This window comes from Euprymna scolopes, chromosome 43 (genome assembly GCF_053919585.1).
Source record: "Euprymna scolopes isolate OS-2025 chromosome 43, ASM5391958v1, whole genome shotgun sequence".
Classification (NCBI taxonomy): Eukaryota; Metazoa; Mollusca; class Cephalopoda; order Sepiida; family Sepiolidae; genus Euprymna; species Euprymna scolopes.
The window spans coordinates 52822532-52835031 of record NC_136524.1 but is presented as its reverse complement, the minus strand read 5'-3'; the positions used below and the strand labels follow the sequence as shown (position 1 = coordinate 52835031).

The following is a 12500-nucleotide window of genomic DNA, read 5'->3' as shown; positions in this document are numbered from 1 at the left end:
ATCGAGACACAGGAATGGGTTTGCTTTATCTTGCAGAACTGTGTTTCTTTTAAATTGTGAGGTCTGCGTTCACGCCTGGTCCAGAAAGTATGGAAATAAGAAAATAAAAAATAAAAAAAAACGTTTGTAAGGTTTTTTGATATAGATGTACATAAAAATCATTTGATTAGTATGTTCTAACTTAAATAGGGATGGTATAATAAAATTGTGGGGTCTGCATTCGCGTCTTGCCTCCATGGAATGGAAATAGGCACAAACTTTAACAAAGACTTTTCATATCAGTCGGCGTAAGTATACTTTGATAATTATGTTTGGGTTTGAAGAAACATGGTATAATAAAATTATGGAGTGTACGTTCGCACCTGACCTCCCTAGAATGGAAATATGTCACAAAGTTTAACAAGATTTTTTAATATAGATCGACAGAATATTGTGATAAGTGTTTCAGTGTGAACAGGTATGGCATAATAAATTATGGGGTTTATCTATTTTATGTTTACTTTCATCATATTTTGCTTTGGTTTTGATACCCCAAATTCGAAGCTATCTCTTTACAACCCTTTCTTTTCATAAACTATCATACTTTCATAAATCAGAGTCCATTTTCTTTAGGTTGCTTTTGAACCCAATCAACGACGGGTACTTTTGCTAGTGAAATATAAAAAACATATCAGACGTATATATATATATATACATGTTTATAAAAATAAAGGGATGCAGTGTTTACCTGATATACGCAATGGTAAACTTGAAAGTAATATAAATAACATTACTTATATATAAAAAATGTAATCTCAACCGAATTTGAAAAGCCCAATACGCAATATAGTGTGGAGCTTATATATATATGTCTATACATGAATATAATGTGAAAATGTGTGTCTGGGTGTCTGCGTACCCATTCCTACCAAATAACTTACCTAGTTTCGATCTCGAGACTCGAGATTTTGCATAAGAGCTTTTGAGAGTTGGGAAAATCTTTTTAATTTCTTTTCGCCAGAAATTTGGCTTTTAAGATGTCAAAGGTCAACGATTTTTCCTTGGAGAACTCTACCTAATCCCTCTGCAAATTTTTGGTTTAAGCACTTGAAATTTTAAATGTAGGTTACTTTTACAAGGATCTACTTTTATAATTGTATTTGAGCCCAAAACAATACATTTTAAGGTGTTAAAATTGGGGTGAAAAGTTAAAAAAATTAGATTTCTCAGCCAATTTTTAGTCTACATATTTGAAAGTTTACATAAATCGTTTTTTTTGGCCAAAAATTCGGCTGGCAAGAGATCAAAGGCCAAAAGATATAATAATTTGTTTTCCTAGTTTTGCATATGAATTACCAAATATTTTATGTTTCCCCAAAACATCTGGCCTTGATGGAGGATAGATTAAAATTTGCTGTTATGGTTTTAAATGATCTGAAATAATAGCAAGGGGAGACTTGATTCCAAATATATCTCATATGTTACATCTCATCCTTTTGGAAATGGTGTACGATTATGAATATCTCTAGTACCAAATAATCCTTAAACACTGTGAAATTTACTTTATGTATGAAAACCAAAGCTGCGAGATATAACATGTATGAAAATCTAAGCAAGTCTTTCTTTGCTGTTATTTCAGATCATTTAAAACCATAGCAGCAAGTTTTAGTCCCTCCCCTCTCCACCAAGACCAGGGGTATTGGGGAAATATCTAGATATTTCCTGCTTCTAATTCTAGTGAGGAATCGTCAGGCTACGCATGGAATCGATGTTGCTTCATATTTTCATTGTCAGTCTATCAGATTTCTGTTTATTTACACACCCGTTTAATGTAGACAGTAAGTTTGTGCACTTGTGTCTTTGTTGTTTTAGTGAGCATTTTTTAATTTCCTTGTCATCGGAGATGACCTGGTTTTAATGTGGATGTTTATTTACATTTTATTACACCAAATATATATATATATATATATATATATACATATATATTTAAGAATTCGTTTAGAATTCCGTTTTCAAAAGTAAGCGTTGTTGCCTGAAAAGATTTCTAGTTACTAAATACTAGAAGACCGAAATATGCTCATGACTGTGTAGCAACAAATTACTGCTTATGTAAAGACATATTTAAAATGTAACTTGCTCTACCTCCGTATTGAGCACTCTTGTAATGACCTCGTTATATTTCACTGGTTACCCTACTTTTAAAAAATAGCAACCTCAAATATACACACACACACATACACACACACATATATATATACAGATATATATAAACACGCACACACACACACACACATATATATATACAGATATATATATAAACACACACACACACACACACATATATAAATATAAGAGCAAGTAGTTAATAAAACATGTTAAAAAACTTTGAAAAATTTATTATTTAATTTGAAAAGGAAGCACTAAATACATGGATAGTTCTTAATCTTCAGAGTTTCGGAGAAATACTTTCCTTCTCATCAGAGGGTAGGATTTAGCAAAATGTGGGATCGGATTTTGCATACAAAAGTATTTGATGAAACTACAAGCAAGTCAAAGATCTTACTTGATAACAAAAAGTGAAACAGAGGGAATATGGTGAATAAAAAGGTGATTATACGTGAATGGATAGTCTGGTGTTATAATCTCTATCTCCTATTTGGTTTTATTATCTTTTTACATCAGGTTGAGATTACTGTATAAATATTAATTCTTTAATATTTATAATATACTTTAGTTTTACCATCTTGGATCATTTTGGTAAATTTAATTGTAACTTTTATTTTATATATATATATGGATATTCTGGTGAAGGGTAAAATATCCAAAGACGGTAAAATGCAAAAAAAAAAAAAAAAAAAAAAAAAAATGTATATATATATATATATATATACACATACATACATATATAAATAAATCAAGGCCTGTCTGTTTCTTTCTTGTTTAGACTCATCAGTGTGACTATATATCAGTGACACCTCAACCCCACAGCATGAACCTTGGACCTAATGCTAGCATTATTTATTAAGATGTGTGTCTTGACGGATAATTTCACTGTGACAACTGTGAAACAGAATAAATAATATAAAATTTATTTTACAAATTACTAAGTTTCTCTGCTCCAAGTTCATATAATAATTTATTAGAGACACTTGTGTTCACAGCCACAGTGCACTTAGAAATAGCCAAACAGTTTTTATATACGAAATTAAGCTTAGAATTCATATTTGGAACAGGATTGGATTATAAATACATAACCGTGCATCTGTAAAAATATCCTTTATTAAAAGGTCTTCCAGTTGTACGTGGTGGGAGGCGTACTTTTCTAATAGGAAAAAAAAAAAGTTTACTGTCTCCCATCATCTGAAGCATAAATGAAATATTAAGGCAGCTTAAGTATTATACAGCAAAAATTGTTTTAAAATATCATTTTTAAGAACATGACCCAATGTTCACAATAAATATCTGAGGAAACAGAATTCAGTATATATTTTGCATGAGAAGTGCTATTTAGCATTTAAATATGACTAGCAGGGCTACCCAGCATTGCCCAGTTTCATAAAAAAAAAAAAAAAAGTAGAACGGGTTAAAAGTGTTTTGGACATTTTTATATTAAAATTTGTATCTATATCTCACAATCCATCTTTCTATCTTTTTCCCCTTTCCTTGTTTCCTACCCCTAACCCTAACCCTTTCCTTGTTTTTCCACATTCCTCTCCCCAATCTCTTTCCTATTCACACAGACATTATTGAAAATAGTAATGATCATGTAAGTCATTTATCCATTTTTTTTTTTCTCATAACAGACTAACTTGGGTGCCCGGCATTGCCCAGGTGTTTGGAGGTGTGTTGAGAAAAAAAAAAAAAAAAATTAGAATAAAATAAAGTGGTAGTAGGCAGGCAAGTTCGAACCTGTGATTCAAAGGCAAAAAAGAAAGTGAAAGAAAACCTGACGTCCTACCCGTACTTCATGATGCGACCGGCAGTTCGGAACGTTAAAATTAGGCAAAGTCAATCCAACCAATACGATGACTTGCAAAAATGGCTCGCAAAACTGTAGAAAAGTGCCCAGTTGAGGGTGAAGGAATGAATGTTTTGAATCACATGAAAATCCGTCACCTCTATCAAGTTTTAGGTAGATATACAGACATACATACATACATTTAAACAGATAAGATAGATTTATATTATAGGTAACATTGGAAATGACAGAAAAACCGACCTCACCCCTAAGAGAGCCTAACTCAGTTGATCCCAACATAATGAATATCTGTTGGTTTCTTAACTTCTAGATATTATTGAGCCTTGGTAGCAGCGGCCAATTGTATATCAGCTTTGTGACTGTTTGAGTTTCTTTTTTTGTTATTTTTTTGTTTAATTTTCAGTTGGACATACTCACACGCACACATAGATGACTGCTTTTTATATAATAGATTACTTTGCCTGGCTATACTTTATGTAGAAGAAAAATATTATTTAAAACAAACTTTGTTGTTTAATTGGCAAAAAAGAATATAAGGTATTTTCTTAAAAATATGCATCTTGCAAGCCTCATAAATGTAAGGTCAAGAACAACAAAAAGAAAAACTTTGGATTCCTCTCTTTTTTTTTTTCTAAAATAAACACTTTATTCCCTTTCTTGTCAACCAAATAAAACAAAATGTGAAAATGTTCTGGTCTCCTATCCTTATGTAATTTAAAGTGCATACGTGGATATTCGATATGATCAGGACACATTTGGGACTATATGTATCTTTCCTAAAGTTCCATCTCAGTGGTTGGGCTGGTGAACATCACCGTTCATACCAGTAAGAAAACAGTTTGAAACCAGAGACCCTCTCACCTCTAGTACATTTTTAACTTATGCAAAAACGGCAGCACGAATAACTAGGCCAAGACAAGTGCTCACTCATCATTTCGTGTTTGTCACAGACCATCTAACCAGAATTATTTGCCATTTTCATAGACTCCATCTGACCTACTTTGTAAACTTCACGGATTGTGACCATTATACTATTTTTACTACCCTTTGTAAATTTGGGGGCTTGTAGGAATTTCATTTTGTTATTTGAACAAACACTATAAAATACTTTTGTGTATCTTCTTTTGACCACTTTGCAATCGTTACAAGCATAGACGTTGAGCATGCGATGCAATGTTCAAAGTCCCTCTGGCCTACCACGCCAATTTCAAAGATAGAAGTTGGCTATAATTAAAACAGTAGGGTAGACTGGATCCTTAAGCGTTCGTATGCCAACTAGTTTAGGAGAAAGGAAATGGTTTGAATAACACCTGTGATCAGTTAAGTAATAGTCATCACATAGCTGATGAAGAAAGAGTGGGTTGTTTTATCCATATTCTATATATTACATGAAATAAATTCAGATGGAGAAGTTGTATAATAATTTTGAACTCCTACTGAAGATCAGATTATACCTTTTTATTCAAACTTCCAACATATTGGCTGGCATATTAAGCCACTGGAACAATTCCAAAATTTTTCCTAATTCCGATACAATTATAGATTCTAATCTAAATTCCCAATTCCGATACAAGTACCAATTCCGATTCCAATTTTTTAAAAAACTTTCTCAATATTCGATTAGAGAGTTACTGCTTGAAACATTTTTTTTTTATTATTGTAAACTCCCACCCCCTCCGTTTGGGATGTGGTGAGGGGCGTATATTACATGAGTAAATCTTTGTAAATATTTTTCTCAAATGTTTTCCTTGTAATTGATTGAGAATTATAAGCAATAAAGATTTCTATTTCTTTTAAAACAAAGCTGGTTTGCAAGGTTCGTTCTTAATGTTATTTACATTTTTTTTTTCATGATGGAAAATAGTCGAGGATTTGTATGCAAATTAAGAAGATAGTGTAGAATAGAAAATAGTTTACAAAATCGTTCTTCTCATGTTGAAATAATCTTCTAAATAATAATGTTATTGTTTAGAAAACCATTCTTAACTTGGGAATTTTGGGAAGGTGAACTATTCTTTGATTTTTCTGTCAAAGAATGTTCATATTTCTTATCCTAATTAAGATTTGATGGATTTGTTTCACTGCAAAAAGAAAAACATAATATATAACTACTACTACTACTACTACTACTACTACTACTACTACTAATAATAATAATAATAATAATAATGTGTAGATTCAGGTCTTTAGCGCCCCCCCCATAAGATTCTACTTTTTTTTTTTAGATTACAGTGAATTAGGTGATTATATTGAACAAATTATTATATTTTGGTTTCCTTTTTTATTTATTTTATTTTTTTAATTTTTTTTTTTTTAAATTTTTGCCAAATCGCAATTATAACTTTCTGTTTTGAAAGAAATAAAGTTCTCATTGGAATTCTACGACCTATGCTAATCCACCAGAAAATAAAAATATGATTCTTTATTTTTCAGGTGATTACGTATAAACGATCTGTGGAGGGGGGGGGAGAAAGGAAACAACAAAAAGTCGGTTTTGCATATAAAGTTAACGGAAAATGATCGCTCTTTCGGACCAGACAGCGTTTTAAGAATGTAGTCAATAGTGTTTGTTTAGTCATGTTAATGTTTTTGATCAAAACTTAGCAGAAAATCTGCCATTGTGAATAGTCACACAAAACATGACTTTTTTAAGTCTGAAGGATAACTAGTTTTATGACTTTGCCGGTGGGACTTAAGGTTAGTGGTAAAACATTTGATTAACTGCCATAAAAGTTAGAATGGCCCAAAAATAGGGGATCATTTCATGCTAAATTTATATATGCAACTAACTCGTCCCACCCAAAATTTTATAATAATTATTTACTTTCTTTTTCAGTGTGCTCACACATAATTGCCTAAAAAAAAGTAGAATCTCACCGAAGGGAGGGTAATTTTTAAAAAGTAGATATAATTTCTTTTTTATAATTTTATAAATTTCTAAATATTCATCTTGTATCTATTTTAGCTAAGATTTTGATAAAATCATTATGAGATTTTTATCTGTGTTTTTCACTTATGGCAAAAAACAAATAAAATAATGCAATCAAACAGATAATCATTTAAAAAGATGACCATACGAGACCACAGGAGACCAGATCACCCACCCCCCAGAAAAATTAAGAATAAAACTGGTCATAAGCAGGCTTAAAACTTTTAATTTAACTGAACTCTGAGCATTTAATTTTATCAAGTAGGTGCTAAGATAAGTGTAAGCATTCTAAAGAGTTTACTAAGGAAATAGGAGTAAGTGACCTCTTGATTATTTACTTTGCCATGATTTATAAATAAAATAATTAAATTGGACCCAGAAATCCCAGAAGTTCTGTGTCTCTAGTTTTGTTATATATAAACAATCTTCTGATAAATAAATACATCTGTGTTTGTTTCTTTATAATTGTCTGGAAGAAAAAATAAGGCCCCACCCCCACGCACACACAAAAAAAAAAAAGAAAAAAAGGAGATCTTATTAATTTAATTGTTCCAATACTAATATATATATATATATATATATATATATATATATATATATAAATATTTGGTTTAAAAAAAAATATATATAAATATTTGGTTAAAAAAAAATATATATAAATATTTGGTTAAAAAAAAATATATATAAATATTTGGTTAAAAAAAAATATATATAAATATTTGGTTAAAAAAAAATATATATAAATATTTGGTTAAAAAAAAAATATATATATATATAAATATTTGGTTTGAAAAAATATATATAAATATTTGGTTAAAAAAAAAATATATATATATGAATATTTGGTTTAAAAAATATATATATATAAATATTTGGTTTAAAATATATATATATATATAAATATTTGGTTTAAAATATATATATATATATATATATATATAAATATTTGGTTTAAAATATATATATATATATATATATATATATAAATATTTGGCTAAAAAAAAAAAACAAGGATAAAAAGAGTTAAATGTTGTTTTTTGTTATTTCAACCTCGAGTGTACTAACTTAAATCATTACAAGTTGTTTACATAGACAGTATAAAGATTTTTCATCTGATGATTATAGATGAAAAATCTTTATCTCGTCTATTGAAACAACTTGTAATGATTTAAGTTAATACATTCGATGTTAAATAATAATATATATATATATATACATATATATATATATATACATACTAGCGGGGGGTACCCGGCGTTGCCTGGGTGCTTGTAGGTGTGTTCGTTGGAGGGGGGGGGTAAAGAAGAACAAACATGAAACTTAATCCTGTTTAAATATAAAAAAAACGATAAAAAACAGTGATTTTAAAAATGGAAAAAAAATAAGGGGCCTTGGTGACAGGTCGGCTCGAACTTGGAGCCTTGAGGCTCATAGGCTGAGCCTGAACACCTGCGCTACAGCGACAATCAATGTAAGAGCGGTTAAAATGTGAATGTCAAACATTACGTTATTCTGCAGTTTTTATTGAGATCAAATCGTTTTACTGCAGGATAGTTGACGGTGACGTTTACATTCAGTTCGAATCCAGTTTCGCTGTTTTTTATACTGAAAAGTGAAAGCAACATGCGGCGATCCGAATGTGGAATATTTATCTTTTGAAAGTCGGGCGAATTAAATAGACAGGCGACCCCCGTTGTTAACTCGTACATATTATGATTTAGATGTGATATAAAAAGTTTTAAGAAGTTACACCCTCGAGAAGGCCTTTCTCAGACATACACGAAAACGCACACACATATGCACAAACATTTTTGCTTGTATATACAGATAGATAATCTCCATTCATCATTCTGAAAGAATATCTTTCTATTTATTTAATATTTTCTCAATGAAACAAATTTGATGAGATGTACCATATTGATTTGACCTGATTTGCTGCAATACTATTAATATCTCTATACATAATAAAATAGGCGCAATTTTTCCCCTCAGGTGGAAAAGTGTTATAGGTTTGCAACTGCAGATGCTACATATGAATTCATTATGATTAGACTACTAGCCACTATCTTATTGCACATAACCGCAGTCGCATTCATCCTTAAGATCTTATATTAATCCCTAGGAGTGTTACAATACAAACTACGACTTAGTTACCGGAGGTAGCAAAACCTTTTCTCTCTGATTATTTTCTACTTTCACTCTCCCACTCGTAACCGGGAAGTTCTTGACATTGTCTACAAATTTTACTATGTCACTGTCTGTATTTGGGTCGTGGATTGTACATTACTTTAATCATTTCCAGTTAATGAAATAATAGATGCTCCTATCGAAAGATCCATTCAATTTCATTTTCTGTCTGCTCGCGTTTCTTGGATTAAGGGAATAATGGTTTCTGGTAGTTTTCAAACGGTTACAAACAAAACAAGATTGTGTCAATCTAATTGGCATGCAACACTTATCAGAATCTCGTGCTGGGATGCTTATCAGACACCCTATTGATCGTCTTTTTTTTTCCACCTTTTTATCTTCTTCTACACAAAAGTTACACACAATTTCTCACGGAATTTTAAGGGACACGCTGTCTTTTTTGTTTTCTTCATAATTTTGTCTTCATCTTTTGTTTGCTGTTCTGTCATTTTTCAATTTTCCATTTTTTTTTCAATGCACAGACAGTTTTTTTTATGATCGGTACACTGAGCAATAGCTATTCGTTCATGTTTTAATTTTTAGCCTTGTAGCAAACGTGTCTTCATAGCTCAGGTATTAACATCAAAGGCAAAAGTAAATCATCAGGTCAACGTTTTGGTTTCAATTCTGAGTGGTGGCGCACAAGTCTTTTTTTTTATTTATTTATTTAACTTTTTAAATTATTACTATATATTGGGTCCAATATAAATAGAAATCTGCATTAATCAAAATATCATATTTAAGTGTATTTTACGACCGGGCAATGCTGAGTGGCTTGCTAGTATATATATAAATTAATCATGGTTACTATATTCTTTTTAAAATGTATTTTTCTCTTTTTATAACCAGCATGGTGATTTTGTGTTTTTCATAACTCTTATAAATTGTTTAAAAATTTTCGTTGTTAGCTTTATGAAAAATAGCTTTTAATATGAACTCTCAATTTCGGTTGGACTGTTCGTTTTGAAATCATCAAAACAAATGTGAATGGTTAACTTTGTAAAACCATTTCTATCATCCTGGAATTGTCATCTTTTGCACAGATTAAATGGATGCGTTTTAAGAATTCCTGGTTTAGCTTTTAAAAGAAATTATCTTTTTTTTTTCTTTTTTTTTTTTTTAATCTTCCATTTTAACACATTTACTTTTAACAAAGACTATTTTTTCTTTCTTATTTAAAAAAAAAAATATATTTTTTAATTCATGCAGCCTGATGACCGGCATATCAGCATCCGAGAATCAAGATTCCGAGCATTTGCTTCCGTTGAGTATGACGGTCAACTGTATATGACACCACAAGACTTTCTGGAATCTGTTCTTGAAGAAGCTCCTAGATGTAAGTAAACATGTTTCGTTTTAAATTATAAATAATTATTTATAAATTTTCAAAAATTAAGAAACTGCTTACAAAAGCTTGAAAAAGAATTGTTTTTGAAGAATAAACACAAAATTATTTTATTTCAATTATGGGTTTTTCATTATTGTATCGAAATTTAAAAAAAAAAATGAAATATTGAATTTCAACTGAAACCAATGGTATCTATTGATATGGTATCAAATTAATGAAAATATCCAAAAATTATGACAAACGATAAGATAGAAAATTAATTGTTAATGAAAACAGTTTTCGAAAATAATTAGCAAAAATTTAATTTTGTTAAATTGGCCAAAGATTTTGAGTTTTCAGGAAATATTTACCTCAGTTTTTGTTACAATTAGAACTCTCCAGTTTCTTTTTTTTTTTTTTTTAACTCAATTTTCACTAATTGTCTTCGAAAACTATTTTCATTAATAATTAATTTTATACTTAATCGTTTGTTTTTTTGTTTTTTTACATAAATTTTGGATATGTTCATTCATCATTCAGTAGATAGTATTGGTTTCACTTGAAATGCAATATTTCAATTTTCGAATTTCGCTATAGTAACAAGGAAGAATCAAGTTATATTGGAATTATGTTGCAGCTGACTATACCCTGAGAGGATAATTTTGCAATTACAAATAACAGGCAGTATACGAGATATGGTGATCTACGACCCAAACGCCAGAAAACTGGATGGAATCTAGAATAGTATCATTTCATAGTTGAAGTTCAAGTACATATTGAGTGAAACTAATCAACATAACGAGAAATCGTTTTTGCTGCGTCATATTGGATCCGTTTGAAAGAAACGAGGAGTAGTCTATGCGAGTACCAATACCATCATTTTGATAGGAGGAGGTCTCCCACTTCACAAATGCAGTAGGGGAGTAGGGGCTTCATTATGATGATTGTGGTACTGAATCTGATTGCAAAAGCTGTTAGCCAATATGCCCGGTGAGCAATGCATAAAAATTGGCAATATATTTAAGCGTTCCTCATAAGTGATTACTTTAAATAATGCAAACTATTGTATTAAGTTTCTGAATTTTTTACTGAGTAAACCTACTATAGAATTTAATGATATGGGAACTATTAATTATAAATAGATAATATATACAGTAATAAGTAAACAATATATATATATATATATATATATATATATATATATAGGACTGGGAAATTGAGTTATATAACTATATATTAGTGGATATAGATTGGTTCATTTATTCAATAAGGGAATACAATCGATTAGTTGGGGGATAGAAGGGACTCTTTATGCCAAGGCATTTCGAAGCCTAATGCTTCTCATCAGAAGAGTAGAGAAGATGCAAGGTAACATAGTGGGGATGCAGCGTCTAGCGTTGGATTCATTCAGAACAAAATAGATCAAATAAATTTATAGATAATATTATGGGGGGGGTCGAATTCTAAATAAAGGAGGAGCGTATTATATATAGTGTAATGCAGAAAGGTGTATAGAGTCTTTATCATAGTCTTAAATGGATGTAGTATATGTTTTAGGGTTAAAGTTGGGGTATAGTGTGGATGTGTGGTGATTTTATTTTAACAGTGTGTAAGGTGTCTATTATCTATGGAGGGGCATTTTTTACAGATGCAACCGAGATGACAACAGCACTATGAATTACAAGTTAGAAAAGCATTTCATCCAAGGCATGAAAATTGTTAAACAAAATTTTTTTACTATAGGTTTTTAAAATAAAGGTACAAGATTCAATTTGAAATTTATTTATCTTCTAAGTGCACTTTTATAAATTTTACAAACTAAGTTATAAAAATTTAATTTAAATTACATAAAATACATCCAAGGTCATTTTTTCATTCAATGTACATTCTGTTGCACTTTTTAAACAAAATTATTGAAAATTTTATATCTATATCATTAATTGCTAGATGAAAGATAATGTTTTTAAATTGCAACAAAATATACATTATATATATTATATATCATATATATCATATATATCATATATATATATATATAATATATATATGATATATTATATGTATATGATATATATATATATATGTATAGGATATATTAT

At 29.9% G+C, this 12500-nt stretch overlaps 1 protein-coding gene across 3 annotated transcripts in view; it reads left to right on the top strand.

The window, feature by feature from the left end:
• The window catches only part of LOC145268348 (calcium uptake protein 3, mitochondrial-like), a 1295034-nt gene that overhangs the window by 312907 nt on the left and 969627 nt on the right, over positions 1–12500 (top strand). For all 3 annotated transcript variants that reach the window (XM_080123864.1, XM_080123865.1, XM_080123863.1), the window contains exon 2: positions 10284–10410. In XM_080123864.1, the coding sequence (XP_079979990.1) occupies positions 10284–10410 (127 nt within the window). The remainder of the gene's footprint in view (positions 1–10283; positions 10411–12500) is intronic.